The sequence below is a fragment of the Crocuta crocuta genome, unplaced genomic scaffold, assembly GCF_008692635.1.
Source record: "Crocuta crocuta isolate KB4526 unplaced genomic scaffold, BGI_CrCroc_1.0 scaffold177, whole genome shotgun sequence".
In the NCBI taxonomy this organism is placed as follows: domain Eukaryota; kingdom Metazoa; phylum Chordata; class Mammalia; order Carnivora; family Hyaenidae; genus Crocuta; species Crocuta crocuta.
Window position 1 is genome coordinate 3,751,193 of NW_027531880.1, and position 18,058 is coordinate 3,769,250.

General features: G+C 50.1%; 1 protein-coding gene across 1 annotated transcript in view; it reads left to right on the forward strand.

Annotated features, from left to right (window-relative positions):
- ANK1 (ankyrin 1) overlaps positions 1-18,058 on the forward strand; it is a 212,501-nt gene that overhangs the window by 107,308 nt on the left and 87,135 nt on the right. The window contains exon 2 of the mRNA XM_077773123.1: positions 7,920-8,021. Coding sequence (XP_077629249.1) covers positions 7,920-8,021 — 102 coding nt within the window. The remainder of the gene's footprint in view (positions 1-7,919; positions 8,022-18,058) is intronic.

An 18,058-nucleotide genomic window follows, 5' to 3' on the forward strand; every position in this document is an offset into this window, starting at 1 on the left:
CAGTTTCTTTACAAGCATAATAGCATCGTCTACCTTATGGGGCGGCTGTGAGGATTAATTAAGGTAAGGCAGTATGTCCATCACCTAATAGGTGCTTGGTGTGTTAATTCCTCACCAACACACACACACACACAGTTCGACCATGCCTATGTCAGGGCAAGAGGGATGGAAAAAGAGCATTTGGTGTTGTGTCTAGACTGTTATTTGAAGAGAACATGAAGCCAGGCTCATGATGTAAAACATCCATGGTCTGAACAAGCAATCTGTAAGGGGTGGGGGGCAATTACCAGGNTTGCCGACCACTTCTAGTCACCTGTTCTTAACAATCTGGCATCACCTCCAAGACTTGGCCACCACCCCTCCCCCGCTACATGCTTTTGACATCTACTCCTGAAATGACCTCAGGAAAAGGTGAAGATGGTCCCAGAACAGAAAACTGGGAGCTTACTCCAGCCGATGCAGCCGAGGTTTCATTACCACTTGAGGGATGAGGGAGATCGTAGTAACAGATCTGTGTCCTGCCTCTCAGCTTCATTTCACAGCGCGGCTCTCTGGCAGAATCTGGAATAGGCTGATTAGCTGGTATCTCAGGACACGATGTGAGAGCTCAAAACATGCAAATTGGTTACGGGGCATAAATAGACTTTGCTGAGCTCACCCTGGCCGTCTTTGCAGGCTCCGGGGCCCGTTCACTAGGGCAGTCGGGGCGGCAGGAGGCAGGGCGGGAGCGCCATGCAGCTTGGAGCTCCTCACCTCCATTGGACGTGTGTGCCTCCCTTCTGCAGCGGCAGGACGCTCGCTCCCCGCCCGGCCGGCCCGCACCTGCAGCTCGGGCCGCACCCCTACCCGCACCCTCCACGCACCTCCTCCGCCGGGCTTGGCAGCAGGTGCCTTCTCTCCCGAGATCGCTTCGCATTAACTTTCCCACCTGACATAACCATGGAGANCGCCCGGCTGCCCCTCGCGGGGACCCACCCGCACCCGCGGGGATGCCACGGCGCTGGCCTTGGCCGGAGAAGCGGCCGCCTCACCCTCCGCACATCTGAGCCCTCAACCTTAAGACATGCTAGTGCCCGGGGGTCCAGAGCCAGCGGGAAATGAATGGGGGCGAGAGGAAGGCAGAGCTGTTGTGTGCTGGGGGGCCCGTGCCCTCCCTGTACCCTGTCATCCTGAGGCCGGCTGTGCATCATCCCCGCTTTGGCAACGGGGAAACTGAGGTTTGGGAACTTGTGTGGGGCACAGCATCAAGTGGGAGAGCGGGGTCACGCCGGGGCTTCCCAACGCCGGGGTCCACTCGGGCCGCTCACGCATCAGCGCATCACCCAGCCTGTAAGGCCGGCCGCAGGAAGTGCACGGGACTCGGCAGGGTTCTTCCCAAGGCCTGGCAGCTGTGGTGGGAGATTATCAGGGAACCAAGGGACCCCTGCCTGCACGTTTTATTTCCTTAATGGCACCTTTTATCTGTTCATTCTGTCTTTGCCAGTGGCAGTCTATCTGACTGGGGCTCCTGGAGACACTTTGTGAGGCTTTACCAGCACAACTTTTTTTTTTTTTTTTTGGAAAGAAAAATGAAAGAATGAAAACACATACTGTGGCCTGGGGTTCAAGTCTGATGCTCCGGAGCCGGTGGGATAAAGGCTGGGGCCACACAGGTGTGCACGCTGGCTGCCGCTGGCTGTTGGGAGGCCCGACAGGCTCCTAGGACGAGCCAGGTGCTGAGTGGGAAAGAACTGTCAGATGTGGAGGGCAGTCCCCGAATCCCAGCAAACAGCTCTGCCTCTGGAACTTGGCCTGCCTTAGTCTTCTGGATGTGCTGCAGCAACCCCAGGAGAGGATCTAGAGTCTCTTCCTAGGAGTCCTGACAGTGGCCTCCTTAAAGAAACTGCATTTTGCTCAGACACAGCCCCTAGGGAAAGAGATGTTATCAGTATTATCTTATCACTGTTTACTGATAATAGGTCAGTTTCCATTCAACTTTTTGGACACGAATGTTGCACTTAAAGACCTTGAGGAAGTAATTCAGGATTTGTTCTCGGGAACCTTGGGCCATCGCCAGCCCCAGGGAAGGTATAAAGAGGCCCTGGGATTCTCTTACTTGACCTGAAACTCCGCTTCGCTTGGCCTCTGGTGTTCTTGAAGCCTTCGCTGCTCGTGTGTGCCAGGCACGCTGACATTTAGCAGTATGCTTCCGGCCTCTCCCTCCCAGGACACTGGAGCCCCCTCGGCTACTTATCTATTGCTATATTCGTATCACCTCACTCAGGAAGTGCAAGTTTAATAATAGTCTGGGTGTCTCAGGTAACCAAGGGTTCACCTCCCTTTTCCGAGCAGTCCTTGATGGGAACTCGAGTCCCTTCCGTTCCCCTCCATTACTTTCTCTGAAGTCACGGCCAAAGTGGGCTCTGAGCGCCGGTGGAAGGCTTCCTTCCTCCAGAGGAACTTGAGAGGAACATTATGAGCACTAAAAATGACTGGTTCATGAGGCAGTATAGCACAGGGGTGAAGCGAAAGACCCTGGAGTGTGACTACTTGGATTCAACCCCTGGCCAGCCATGTATTAGCTGTGTGACTTGGGATAAGTTACTTCTCTGTGACTCAGTCACCTCACGTGCGCAAAGGAGACAATAAGTACACCTGCCCCATGGGATTCTTGGGAGGAGGAAATGAATTAATTTATGGAAAGTGTCTAAAACGTAGTAAGGCCTTTTGCAAGGTAAACTTACATTGTTAGGAAAGGAAGTTCGGTGACATCACATGGGTTAACCAGCCTGGATGTGCGCCAAGGGCACAACGGAAACCCCTTCGTGCCCTCACCGCAGGCATGAGCAGTTTTCTCACAGGTAAAATTAGCTTGAAATGAAGCTCAAGATGAGGAAGGGGCGAAGACACAAGCGGCAGGTTTAGCGGGGTGCTCAGAGGGGAGGGCGGCTCCTTGGTGGTGATGCTGGGTTCAGGGCCTTGTGGACTGTTTTTCTGGAACACGGTGAACAGCTTCCGCTAGGTCCTCTATCTAGTTTCCTCGAACAGAGAGGTCTCTCCGAGGCTGCCCCACATCCCGGGGACAGGTGGGCCTTGGGGAGGGCCAGGAATTCTGCTCCAATTTATCAGAGCTCAGAGAGAGTCTGGTTAGCATTTGGCCCTTGCTGCCATTGTTGTTTTCCTGGTTAGTATCTACGCAGGTAAACATTCTAATGGACCATGTTAGGTTCATTTGACTCTCTTTTCTGCCCTATTGGATTACACACGGTGTTCCTGGATGCACCAGGAAATTGCACCTGAGACAGGTCATTGAATTGGAGGTAATTGAATTAGATAGATGGGCAGTGTGGGCTCAGAAGAACAAGATGGTGAGAATGGGTCTCATATTCCAACCCAGGGTCATTTACTCTGTAGGTTAAATATTCTCTGGCACCTGAGAGGTGTTCACTGAGTGCTAGTGGAATGAATCAGTGAGTACGTGCATGCATGCATGAATGACCCCTTTACAACTCTGTCACTTTGTTTTTCAAATCATGAGGGCAGGGACCTATATTCTGATTTTTTTATTCTATTTCTCTTTGCCCTAGCTGAATCCTGGACTTGAAATAGGACCTCAGCAAATATACTGTACAATTAAACTGAGTGATACACAGAGGGGGTGACACCATTATCTATAATTCACCTGTCAGATACCCTGAGGATCCTGCTAATGTCCTGACTACTCTATGCCAGAGAAGACCAAACAGAAAATGAAAAGGCCTTAGCAATTGAACTTCACCTTTCACTGTAGAGGTGACTTTAGCCAGTCGCTTTATTCTCACCTTTGGTTTTGTTATCCCCAAAAGGAGGTACTGGGACTAGATGGCCTCATCCTAGAGGCCTGTCTTGGCCCTAACCACAGCCCTCAGAGTTAGAGCTGGGACCCTTTTCCCTGCCATGGATTAACTGTTTGATTGGCAAAGGCACGTGACTCCTCCTAGTCCCTACAATCTGTCAGGGCTGCCTGCATACCCCTCAGGCGTGAGATGGCTAAGAGGGCATCTCAGGGTCAAGGGCAATGGAAGGATGTGGGCTTTCATCAGGGAGTCCTGGGCTGAATCCCCGAGTGTTAACTGCAGAACTCAAGCCTCTCCAAACCTCAACTCCATTACTTCCTCTAAAATGGGGATGATCATTGTACCTACCTCACCGATTGTGATAAGGATGAAAGATACCATGTTGATAAGACACCAGCCCAGTGACTGATGTTAATGCTATAATTTCGTTATTATGTCACACAGACTCTACAAACTATTTCACCTTCCTCAGCCTCGTCTAGATTGGGCTTCCCTTCCTCTCTATTTACCTGCTTGTCTGCCTGTAATAAACATTCTGCTTCACTTTCCAGAGTCAGTACTTTGAAAAGTCAAGCCGTGCCATTAGCGATAGTGCATTGCTCTTACCCACCATGCTCAGGTTTTCATCCAGAATCCTGCTATTGTGCAGAAGATAGTTTGGGTAGGTTGGGATGGGTGGGAGATATGTCTCTCAAACAATCTCATTCTTGGGAATAACTTAGTATTTTTCCTAAGAGTTGAATGCAGACAGACTTTCTGATTCAGCAGGCACAGACAGACTTCTCTCTGAGGGATTACACCTTGAGCCTGCTTTCTCTGGGAATCAGTTTATGCGGAACCACCAGAACTATCCTCATTTCTGAAATATTTCCCCCACCACAGATGCCTAGCCCAGGGGACATTAGGTGCTCTGTGTTTTAGGCCAAGGGAGATCTTGGCCTAGCAGACATTTCATGCTTTGGAGGATTTCCAAAGAGGTAGAAGATTTGATCCCTTCCCCCAAGAAGCAAAGAATTTGGCTGGGGAAACAGAGAAAGATGTATTTAAAATGCATTTTTTTTAAAAATGTTTATTTGTTTTTGAGAAAGACAGAGACAGAGTGTGAGCGGGGGAAGGGCAGAGAAAGAGAGGGAGACACAGAATCCAAAGCAGGTTCTAGGCTCTGAGCTGCCAGCACAGAGCCCGATGCGGGACTCGAACTCACAAACTGTGAGATCATGACCTGAGCTGAAGTCAGACGCTTAACCGACTGAGCCACCCAGGTGCCCTAAAATACACTTTTAAAATACAAAATCAAACTCCTGGGGCACCTGGGTGGCTCAGTTGGTTAAACATCCAACTCCTGCTGAGGTCACAGTCTCATTTTGTGAGTTTGAGCCCACATCGGACTCTCCGCTGTTAGCACAGAGCCTGCTTCAAATCCTCTGCCCCTCTCTCTTCCTGCCTCTCCCCTGCTCACGCTATCCCTTTCTCTCAAAAATAAAGAAACATTAAAAAAAAATCAAACTTCTATTTCTAGATTTAAAGATGGTAAATACTGAGTGAGTGTCCAAGGACTACATCATAGAGGAGATAGGAGCTGAGTTGGACCTGAGTTGGAATTAGCAAACGGGAGTGTCAGAGGGCTTCAGGGTCCCACGAGTAATCGAGGTATAGGCCTGCAAGTGTACAGCCTGCGAATGCCAGGGGAAGACAAAGGAGAGAAGAGGAAGGGGCTCTTCTGCTGACTGTGCTGGGGGGCTGTGGGATCCAACGTGTGTATGTTGTGAACAGGAGGGCACAGAGCTTGGGTTTGAGCTTATATAACAGGGTGGGTAGGTGGGGCATGTGGGGCCTGGAATATGGGAGGGTTGGCAGGAAATCAGAATTTTAGGAAGATCGGTGAGGCAGTGGTGTGTGGGGTTGGCTGAGAGGCAGAGAATGGAAGTGAGTCTTCTCGGGCATTCCTGGAGGCCGGAGGAGGCAAGAGGGAAGGACAGGGCCAGCCCCCCAGGGTGAAGGGCCAGGCCTGCGGTGAAGGCGGTACCTGTAAGGCTGGAGAGCCTTTTCTGCCATGGATGGACTGTGCAATTGGCAAAGGCAGGCAGCCCTGCCGTGGGGAGGGGATCAGGGTTTCACTGTAGAATACTGCGTCAGCTTCAGTAACGTGTGTATGTATCAGTGCCTTGTGGCTGCTGTAACAAATCACCACAAACTTGCTGGCTTGAGACCGGTATTTCTTCTCTGGAGGCGAGAGACCTGAAATCAAGGTGACACAAGGCCATGCTCCTTCTGGAAGCTTTCGGGGAAGATTGGTTCTTTGCCTCTTCCAGCTTCGGCCAGTTGTTGGCTTCCTTGGCTTGTGGCCGCAGCACTCTGACGTCTGCTTCAGTCTTTCCATCAAGTGTTCTTGTGGGCGTGTGTGTCTCCCCCTGCGTCTTTCAGAAGGATACTTGTCAGTGGATTCAGGCCAACCTAGGTAATCTAGAACAGTCTTGTCTCAAGACCCATAACTTCATTGCATCTGCAAAGCCTCTTTTTCCTCATAAGGTGACATTGCCAGGTTCCAGGGAGTAGGGCACAGACACGTCTGTTGGGGCCGCCATTCAGTCCACTACAGCCTGCTCTCTGAGGAGGGAGCAGGAAGGAAGGAGGCAGAGTACCCCCGGACCGAGAGGAAACTGCGAGGCATGGGTGGGTCTTCTGGCGGACTGGCACCACACGCTTCATGGATGGCCTGTCACATGGCAACTCTTTCTTTTCTTAATGCTTATTTATCGTTGAAGGAACGAGAGACAGTGTGTAAATGGGGGAGGGGCAGAGAGAGAGATTGGGAGACACAGAATCTGAAGCAGGCTCCAGGCTTTGAGCTGTCAGCACAGAGTCCGATGCGGGGCTCGAACTCATGGACTGCGAGATCATGACCTGAGCCGAAGTCGGACGCTTAACCGACTGAGCCACCCAGGCGCCCCCGTGACAACTCTTACATAAGAAACTCAACCTGAATATGCACCGTGTGCCGAGCACAGAGCTCAGCACTCGTGCTGATAGAATGATTATAATAATCTGTAATAATCCATATTACTTCCTTTCAGCTTCACAGCAAAGGTAGAAGTGAGGCCTTACCGCCCTGGCCTACGGATAAGGAGACGGGGGGCAAAGGTGCTCAGGAGCCGCTGGGCTCCTGCTCTGAGCCAGCCCCTCCCTCCGACAGAGCTCTTCCACTGCGCTTGTCTACACTTGCTGACTTTATTTGATTGTCCTCACCTCTCACTCTCTCTGGCAGTCATTCATCTTTAACACAAACAAATGTTCTTGGTGGCGGGGTCTTGACGTGCATGGGGTGGGTGGCCGAGGAAGCTACGGCAAGGAGCTGCTTCACTCTCGTGCAGGAGAGCTGAGACCCATCTGTCAGCTAAAGCCCACGTTAAGTTGGCAGCAGAGCAAAGAGGTCAAGCTCACGGATTTCCGAGCCGGGCTGTGCTTCTTACCTGCGGCGTGGCTCTGCCCAAGTCACTTCCGCTCTCCGTGCCTCAGGTCCTCATCTGTAAAATGGGGACCACAATACCCCTGACTTCTTGGGGTTTTCAAAAATGATTAAATGCATGCCAGTGCAGGTATATAAACATATATTAAGCGCGAAGTTCTGGGAATGATTATTAGTGCATAGTAAGTAGGTGCTATGAGCTGTATACCTAAACAAAACCACAGAATAGTGCCGAAACGCATGTATTAGGTCCCCATGATGCCGGCATCTGTGGCTGCCGGGGCAGGTGCTATGTGATGTGGGTTCCTCTGGAGGGATGAGGAACCCTTGGAAACACTGAAGCAGGTGGCGCTGAGCCTTCACTGTTGGGAGGGGGTCCCTCTCAAAGAGCGGTCCATCCCAGGTCCTATCCAGAAGTGCTTGCTTATAAGGAGACCAAGGAGAAGGGAGGGCGGCCTCAAAGGCAGCCTCACGCTCCAGACCTGAGGGCATTCCAGACCTGGGTGCCATGGTGGGCACCAGGGTGCCGTCACAGGAGGGTGCAGTCACCCCAGCCCTTTCTCTTAGCCCTGGGCTTGAATGGGACCTTGAGGTTGTTACCACAGAGCACGCTCACAGCCTGGTGTTCTTCTTCACAGGCCGATGCGGCTACCAGCTTTCTGAGGGCAGCAAGATCAGGTAACTTGGACAAAGCTCTGGATCACCTGCGGAATGGCGTAGACATTAACACCTGTAACCAGGTAAGTGGGATGGGGACAGGAGCGTTGGTCTCTGGAGAGAGGCTCTTGTCTGGTGCCGTTGCCTGACAGCTGTAAGCTGCCTCTATTAACCTTTTCCCAGCGGCCTCAAAATTCCCTAAGGGCTTCGCCTGCTGAAGGCCCTGACCTTGGTGTTCACATCCCAGATGCAGTCCAGGGCCCTGCAGAGAAGGACCTGAGGCCTGAACAGTGTGGGCCGGGCCCAGGCTCCATCCCCTGCTGCCTCTTCCCTCAGAAGTTGCCTTGATCCCTGCTGTGGTCTTCAAATAGGTGGCCTTTGAAAAGGGGCAGGAGGAAGGGCCTTTGAAGGATGTTGTCAGTGGTGACATTCAATCTCCTTTGTCCACGAGCGGCCTTTGTGGGTTCTCTCTGAGCCGAGAAGGAAATAGTGATGACGGCTCCCTTGCTCTGTCAGGTGTTGATAAAAGCGAGTCTGGCTCGGGCTGAGCCAGCATGGCTTGAGTGCATTCTCTGGAGGCTTAGCGACAGGTTTGGTTTCAGGAGGGGGGAAGTAAGGAAACTTAATGTGTTTGGGACAGATTGAAGGCCAAGGAATCCGGTTTGGGGCCAAAGATCTAGGAACTGGCTGAACAAGAGCAAAGTGTGGTCTAGAAAGAGAACAGGGGTACAGCTTGGGTGTGTGGGTCTGGTTTGGCCAGCCGATAAAGTTGTTGGGGTACATGTGCTAATTCAATTTCTAATGTAGAATAAATTTACCAGTGATCATTTTTTATACCGTTTTAACCATTAAGTTGTTTTTAATTGTGCTGAAATACAAAACACATAGAATTGACCATCTTACCCATTTAAAAAAACTTTTTGAGGGGGGGGCGCCTGGGTGGCTTAGTCGGTTAAGTGTCCGACTTTCNGTCTCTCTCTCTCTTTCCTAGAAATAAATAAAACATTAAAAAATATATATATAAAAAAATTTTTTTAACGTTTATTCTTGAGAGAGACAGAGCATGAGTGGGGGAGGGGCAGAGCAAAAGAGAGACACAGAATCTGAAGCAGGCTCCAGGCTCTGAACTGTCAGCACAGAGCCCAGTGCCGCTTGTGACCTGAGCCAAACTCGGATACTTAATGGACTGAGCCACCCGGGTGCCCCCATCTTAACCATTTTCAAGTGTACAGTTCGGTGGGACTGAGTGCATTCACATTGTGGTATGACAACAACCACCATCTGTCTCCAGAACTCTCTTCATCTTGCAGAACGGAAACTCTGCCTCTGTTACAGTAACTTCCCATCCCTGCGTTCCCCAGACCCTCGCACCCAAGACTCTGCCTTCTGTGTCTGAATTTGATTGCTCTAGAGCCCCTGTGGAAGTGGAATCATAACCGTATTTGTCCTTTTGTGAGTGGCTTATTTGGTTTAGTGTAGCATCTCTAAGGCTCACCCGTGTCGAGGTGGACTAGATGAGTTTTACAAGCCAGCAGGGGCCAATTCCTGGAAGGCAGGTTAACTCTCCCAGGCTGCGTGCCCCTCTCCCCCTGCCTTCTCAGCCTCTCTTCCATGTCCCCTCCACCCTGCTTAAAATGCAATGTGCCGCTTGCTCTTTCTCTCGGGGCAAGACCCCATCTGGATTCAGTTTGTCCTCTGTGGTGTACATCCATTAGCTACAAGATCAGACAAGATGGAGCAGGTAGTGTGTGATGGGAAATAAAAGTAGATGTGAGATGGCATGTCTGGGTGGCTCGGTCAGTTGAGCAGCCAACTTTGGCTCAGGTCATGACCTCACAGTTCGTGAGTTCAAGCCCTGCATTGGGCTCTCTGCTGTCAGTGCAGAGCCCACTTCGGATCCTCTATCCCCCCGCCCCATCGCCCCTTCCCAGCTGGTTCTCTCTCTACCTCAAAATAAATAAACTTTCAAAAAAAGGTAGATATGATTTGAAGCTCATGGCAGTGAACTTCAGAGGGGAAACAAGCATGAGCCCTGACTTGAGTCTGTGGACGGGGTAGTCTGTGCCCTCCCCCTTTTCTCCTGTCCCTGCACCAGAGTGTACTAGCACACGCCGAGGACACCAGCGGTGACTCGAACCAAACACACAGAGCCCAGGCTTGGCCTCTGGATTACAGACTGAACCTGTGACCCCTTTTCTTTCAAGGGAAGAGGATGTAGGTGCAAAAGTATGGGGGCAGGAAGCANCCTTCGGAGGCCCTCCAAGGGTTAAGACGCCAGCTCTCAGAAGAATCTAGTTAGCAGAAACGGGGACAACTGGATGCTCATCAGCCTTGAGCCAGGGCTCATTTTCGGTGTGAAATTGGAAGATTTTGATGACACCCAGGAAATGGCTCTGTCCTGATTGGTCACCTGCTGGTGAGGCCCTGGGCGCAGCTGGCCTGGGCCCCTGCCGCCTCTCCTCAGGACACCTCCTGGGCTCATCTGGGGCTCGGAGAGCAGCAGGCCCCCGGGCAATATTGCACTTTGCGGACACTCTTTCCTAGGGGCTCCGCGCCAGTGACAGGTAGCGCTTAGCCCTGCGAGGACTGGAGGGAAGGTCCAGTCTCAGACTGGTGTCTGTGGTCGTGGCCAGCCTCCCTGTTTCAAAGAGGCACCAGCAGCAGGCATGGAAGTGAATGTCAGAGGGGCGAAGAGGGAAGGATTCGTGGTCCTGCAAAGCCCCTCCTGGCTGGCTTATCCCCAGGGCTCCTGACCTCGCGGCCCACATCCTGGGCCTGGGAGGCATTTGTCTCCCACTCTGTGGCTGCCGCAGAGGCAGGAGCCGTGGACCGCGGTGCCTGGGGAGCACCCGTGCTGCCAGCCTCGTCCTGGCGTTCGCGGGCGGTTCGTCTTGTGCTCCTGAGTAAAGGACGGGGAGCGGGGAAGGACAACAGTGGCCGAACTTCCGCCCTCGTTATACCCGTTAGTGCAGCCATGCCGACGGCGCCAGTGCTTTATGATGGTCACAGAGACAGCATGGTGACGGGATTGGAGCTTTCTTCTCCTCCCAACAGGCCTTCATTGTTTTGAGATGATAAAAACAGGCTCTTGTCCTGGGGTCATGGCTTGACAATGTCTTTTTGCTGGAATCTTTTGGGCCGGTGGACTGTGACAGCAATAAGATGGCAAATGCTGATCCTTACATAAGTAACACACTTTCAAACAGTATGTTTTGGGGAAAGAAGAAGTACCATCGCCGTAATAGGAAGTAATTACGCTAAGTAGTGAAAAAAGAGGAACCAGCTTATGTAAGAGACATCTGAGTATTCAGGGCAGTTTCCTTAATGCATGGATTACGTCCCCTAATTTTTATCATCATCGTCATCATTATATTTCTAGCAAAGAACAAATTCACACGTAAGGGCACATGTATGTGCACGCATGCACTGGTATCTTGATATGAAGGCCTGATTCACTTATCCAAGCATTTAGACCCACGTGGCCAGTGTCTTTCTGTACCTCTCCACATGTGTATGGAAGTGCCAGGCATTAGGGATTTAATAGTACAAAAAAAAAGGACTAGTCTTTATTTTCTCTGAACTGTAGTGTACTGGTAGTGAGATCTATTAATCAAACAATCACATAAATAGACAAACTGCAGTGTGTTTAACACTGTGGAGGAAAGGCATAGGATTTCTTGGGAATATATGAGACTTGACCTAAGTTGGAGATCAGAGAAGGCTACCATGAGGAAGAGACAGTTGAGCTAAGAGATAAGTAGAAGTTAATGATGTGAAGGACTGTAGTGCTCCTTCATGGAGAACAGCCTGTGTGAAGTCCCTGAGGCAGGAAAAAGCACAGGAAGTTTAAGGAAGCCCAGAGCAGCTGCAGTGCAGAGGCTGAAGGATCCAGATGAGGCTGGAGAGGTGACGTGGGGATTGGTGCTGGACCTTACAGGCAGGGACGATAGTCACAACAGCCAACAACTGCAAGAGTGAGCCCCAGGGCCAGAGCAGTATGTGTGCATGCACATGTGCACACATTGTGTGTGTGCGTGTGTGTGTGTGTGTGTGAGGGTGTGTTTGTCTGCTGTGCCGTGCTATAGTTGCTGATTGAGGGGGAGAATCTGGGGAAAGGAACAGAGGGGCCAGAGCAGCAGCGGTGGGGGCTACTTAAGAGCTTGAGGCAATGGCTAGTGGAGGTATTGCAGCTAGTTGAGAGGAATGGAGGTGTTTCAGCTTTCCAACAGCCCGGACAGTTGTGTCTGCGTGTCCCGGTAGAATGTCCATGCTACTTTCAGGATTCCGATCTTTACCCCAAGAGCAGAGGGAAATGAGCCACGATCCAAGCACAGGGGTGACAGGATCAGAGCTGTGCTTTGAAGGATCACACTGGCTACTGTGCAGAAGACAGATGGAAGGGCCCAGGGGTGGAATGGGGAGGCTGGTCATGAGACTGTCACACCCATCCGGGAGACCAATGTCAGTAAAGGTCCGGGCTGAGGAGACGGAACAAAGTGAGCAGGCCTGGGTGGTGAACAGCATGGCCAAAAGCTGGGAAGGAGACTTGGAGAATGACCCTCGGACGTCTGCCTTGTGCAGGGGCTGGAGCGCAGCCCGGCTCACGCAGACCAGGAATGCCGGGGTGGCCTCAGCGTGGGGAAGCAGGGTGAGGACCCAAGGTCAGAGCTGGGCGGACATCCTGCTGAGGAGTCTTTAAGGAATCTAAGTGAAGATATATAGTAAGCAATTGGATAGTTAAGCCTGGAGCTCAGATAAGAGGTCCAACCCAAAGATAGATATTTGGAAGTCATTCAGCCTTCGAGGAAGCCAAACGCTGGCATTGGCTGATGAAAACAGGGACAGGAGACATGTTGAATATAATCCCACCAGCATCTTTGTGGGGGTTATTCCACGTGTGTTTATTAAACACCTACTTTGTGCCAGGTGCTATTCTAGGCACTGAACAAGATAGACAAACTAGGCAAAGTCTGTCCTCTTGTGACATTTATATGCTGGTAAAAAAGAGTCAGTGAGCAAGAAAATGAACAAATGTGCAATGTGTGCTAATGAGAGGTACCATGGGGGAGAAAAGTCAAGGTGCCTGTTTTAGACAGGATAGTTAAGGAAGGCCTCGCTGAGGAGATGACTTCTGAGAGATTCAAAAGAAGTAAGAGAGGGCCACGTGGATTCTGGGAAGAGCAATCCTGGAAGAGGGGGAAAGAGGTACAAAGGCCCTGGGGGGCAAGAGTAAGCTTGGTGTCTGGGGAGCAGCAAAGACTGAATCTTGAAGGGCTTGAGGCCATCGCGAGGACTTGGTTTTACCCCAAGGATGATGGGAAGCCATTAGAAGGAATTACATGAGAGCTCCTCAATCCGATATAGGTTTTTAAATGATCACCCTGGCTCCTGGGTGGAGTATAGACTTGAAGCACAGAGACCAAAGCAGGGAGGCTGGTCAGGAGTCCGATGCAGTGGACCAGGTACAGCCCCACGGTGGCTTGGAATAGGGGGAGACAGGGAGGTGGTGACGCCAGAGGACTTGCCTCCCTAGGCTTTAAGAGTGTTGTTGCCCTGGTTTGTGGTCTCACCACACATCAATGCAGCCAGGGCCGGCCTGCTCAGCTTAGGATCACACCAATGTCAGCTTCACATGTCCAATTTCCAGAATTATTACTTACATCAAATCAAAATATTTTTGTATGGAGGCCCTAGCAATACACACTGTATTTTCTGGAAGGAACTAATTGACTTTACATATTTGCCAGTTAGCCAAATAAAAAAGAAAACAAGAGGAGAGCAAGTCAGAGTCCCTGTTCTCCTGAAACCCTAGAATTGTTGCGTGAACATAGGTACACCACTGAAAAAGCCTCACTATTTGAGTTTTCTCTTCTAGTCTTATAACTCTAACGAACACTGGCTCCGTTGGCCTTCCTGATAAGAGAGAAAGGTACTGGAGACCCCAGGAGAAAATTTCACACCCAAAAAAGAAAGCTTGTTGTCTACGGCTCTGGCATAAGACAGAGAGAAGAGAGGTTTTCTGGAGGATCAGAGGCATCCTCTGTCCCCTTGACCCCTCTTATTTACCCCTGCAGTACTGAGTACCACCAGACTTCCTATGCATCTATGTGTCCCTTCATTTCCCCCCGTTTTCTCCACTAAAATGTAGGCACTCGAGGGGAGACGACTTTGATTTACTTGGTGCTCCTTAGCAAGGTTCTGCCTGGAGTATAGTACGTGCTCTCTAAATTAAGTCAGTAGATGTTAAATCTGCTGTAGCCACCAGTGATTCAAGCTATATATTTGACACTTAGCCCATCTGACTGCCGTCACTTTGAAGAGCATTGTGAAACAGTCGTTCTTAAGGATAATGACTCTTTTGCATGACGGTGGTTCAGATTCTGGCACCAGCCTCAACGGTCAAGTATGTGGCAATGTTTGCTGAGGTATCAGAAGCAAGACCATCTGGATGATCACAAAAACATAAACAATTTCTAGTGCTGAAACACAACCAACGAAAGCATGTGAAATCATGCTATTCCATTGGTGTTCTCTAAATTTCCCCATGTATGTTACACATGGACCCCGTCGCTGCTGGGTACTGGTTTATCTTGAAGGTAATGGCTTTTAGGCATTTCAGATAAACGAAGCACCTATACCAATAGTTTTTGCTACAGAGTAATTGTTTCTACAGTAGCCACATGCCAAGTCTTTTGATCAGGATTTATGAGACTCTGGTGATTCTAACGATTACTACCTCTCTGAATTAAAGGGCCTTAGAGCTAGAAGGAGGTCATGGCATTCAACTCTCATTTTGTAACTCAGAAAGCTGGGGTCCAGAGGTTACTTGGAATATCTTCTGAGCTTTATGGGTTTTGATTCAGTGAGATGATGGTAAGAAGACAGCCTGTAGTTTCTCTGCAACTTCATTTATTCCACAAACATATGTTGAGCACTTACAGTGAGCCAGGCTCCTTGCTAGAGATGACGTTCTTTCATCCCCTTCTCTCAAAGAACTCAGAGGCAGGTAAAGAAGTCAAGCTTGTAAATAGAAGGTTACAAATTCAGTGTCCTAAATGCCAGCCAGAATGAGCACAGGGTGTTTTCGTTCAGTTATTCATTCCCTGAGCAAACCTTTATTGAGCTTCTCTAACGTGCCAGGTGCTGGCTACTCAAATGTGAGTGAGTCCCCATGCCTGCTGTCATGTTGCTTCTGGTCTGGGGCAGTGACTAAAGTCCCAGTGAGTTGGGGCACCTGGATAGCTCAGTTGGTTAAGCGTCCGACTCTTGATTTCAGCTCAGGTCATGATCTCACAGGTTTGTGAGATGGAGCCCTGATTCAGGCTCTGGGCTGACAGTGCAGAGCCTGCTTGGGACTCCCTCTCCCTCTCTCGCTTCCCCTTCCCCACTTGCACTTTCTTACTTTTTCTCAAAATAAATAAATAAACTTTAAAATGCCAATGAATCAAAGAAGGGCTTTGAAGGAAGAGTAGGCCTTTGCCAGGTAGAGAAGTGGGAACGGGCAGTTGCAGTGCAGAGGAACAGCCAGGCAGAGGCAGGGGCGGTTAGAGGGCACAGGGCAGCAGGAAGATCGCTGATGGAGTAAATGAAATGAAAGAAGGTGAGGGTGGTGGTCGATCAGGCCAAGGAGGTTACATCTAGATCAGTGCAGCTATGGAGGCTGTTACTTTTCTCTGTCATCTTTTTCTTAGGAACTATTGACAGGCAGAGATGGCATTCACCTCCACAGTCCCCTAATTCTATGTGTAGTCACCCCCAATTCACACAGAGGGCCTTCCCATATGATGTTATAGGAAGATCCAACCTCTTAAAACTTGCTGCCGGGTTGCAGCTCTGAAATAGCAGTGAAGGAAGGAAGAGAGTATATATGTGACCGCAGCCCCTGCATGGTGTCCTGAAGTGGTGTCCTGCAGCGTGCGGTTGAGCAAGAGAAGCAACCTGAGTCCCCTATTCCTTCTAGAAAAGGCATTCGTGAAAAAGACGGGACTTGAAAACCCCACCCCCTGAGTTAATTTAAATAGGTAAATTGCTTTTGCATCTCAGCAGAAAGAAGCTATTTGATGTGCATCTGGGTAATTCTAATGACTAATTTGTAGTTTTAAAGTCATTTGATTACTTGTCACGAGTCAGAGTGACCTACAGTGTTTTATAACCCCAGATCCCAGCTCTGCGGTGTCTCTGCTTTCCCGAGCCCTTTCCCAGCCGTGACGGCACTTCTCCCTTGTGGGTGGGTGGAGAGGCAAAGAGGTGGAGAGGCTTCCTGAACCAGGGCCAGGGTCTCCCAGCTCCCAGCCCAGGTCTCTGTGCTCTGCGCTCCCCCACGTGGAGCTGAGCCGTTCAAGCAGGGTTGGTTACTCCTCCGGGAAGACCTTCCCTGCACTGGTTTCATTTTTAGTTTCCCCTTAGTTCAGGAAGAGTTGACTGACCAGTGGCATTAACAGGTACAACTCTGGGATCCTAGGGGCTAGGGAAAGGGTGAATGGCATCATTAAGAATAATGTAGAACATATTTTAAGGAAAGTACGCCCTCCAAGCTCCACTTTAGGCTTTGATTGCTGTGGATTTACAGTGTGAAGAACAGATGCAATATTCTTAGTCTTGAGAAACTGAGAAAAAGAAAAAGACAGCTCTGTGAGTGTGTCCAGTTGCATGAAGGTGCGTTCGATTCCACAAACCCTACGGAGCACACGCAATGTCCGAGGCCCCATGCTGGGACCTGTGATCCAAAGTCAGGGAAACATCGGAACTCAGAAGGTCTCACTTCAAGAGACCCAGACACAAGAGCAGATAAGGCAATTCCACAGGACAATAGATTGTCATTGAGTGCCTTGAGAGAACAATCCACTTTTGAGGGGTTGGAAATAGGGAATGGTGTGGCAAAGAGAAAGGGACAGGGTAAGTGACAGAGAAAAATGACACTTGATCTGGGCCTCGAAGGAGGGTTTGCCTCTCTGGTTATTACAGGAAATGGTAAATACAATCTCAGGTCTTTCTCATTGGAATAGACTATGCATGTGAATTTGCCTGGGAGCATTCTATTTGATTATGAACTTTTTACTACAAGCCTGTATGTTGTTTGTGACAGCTGTATCCCTGATTTTCACTGTTGTGTGATTTTTAATTTAGCAACACAATGAGTCCAAGGTAGTTGTTTCAAAATTTATGTTATACTGAAATATGTCAAGCCTTCTGTAAGTTTCCTCCCATATCCCCTCCCCCACCCCCCAAATCACTGTGAACGATTAGGTGTGAATCCTGTCATACATTTCTCTGTGCATCTCCCTACACGCACAGCTTATCTGTTTTCTGAGAGACTTTGCATTGTTTTCCTGCGGAATTGTGGAATGAAGAGGAAGCCAGGGGATCAGAGCAACTCTACCATTTTGAAAATATGTAGACTGAGGTCTGAGAGGTGAGGGGACACATCACGAGGACAGCATAGAGGCCTCAACTCCTTCCCAGTACTCTGTCCCACCCCCGCTGCCCTTCTTCGGAAGGTCTGGCCTTTTTTAACTTTTTAAAGGAATGCCAAGGTCTCTGGCATAGAAACTCTTTCTAGTCCACAGGAGATATTCTTAGCTGCTGAGCTGAATTGCAGAGTCCCTTTCTCTCATTAACTTGAGCTCACACTTCCTCCTCCAGGCTCCCAAGGGGCCTTCAGCCCCTGCAGCGGATCTGCCGCAGAGCCACGGGGCTGCTCGGTGCGGGGGCCGCTTGCCTTGTGTCCGGGGAGTAGAGGGAAGGTGATCCGGGTTGACTCATCTCCTTGCAAGGCTCTGGGTAGTGTGGGTTTCTTTCTTTTCTTTTTCTTTCCATTTTTTTTAAAGATAAAGAAAACCATTCAAGTGTTTTCCCTCCTTACGAATACCTAGTTCACTGGATCTCAGCTACCAGGGAGGAGAGCTAAATCTAGGCTGTAATGAAGCAGAGGAGGGGGAAGTGCTCAGAGCCAGCCTTGTTCCTTTCCATCCGCGCCACCTCTTCCTGAGTGTGCACCGGCCCTCAGTTTCGGCTCCTATTCTACCTTCCCCCATCCCGGGACAAGGACAGGTTGACAAAGGACGTGATTTTCTACCAGGATTATGGCAATTGCTTCAGCTCTTTCTGGCTTCTGATTGAT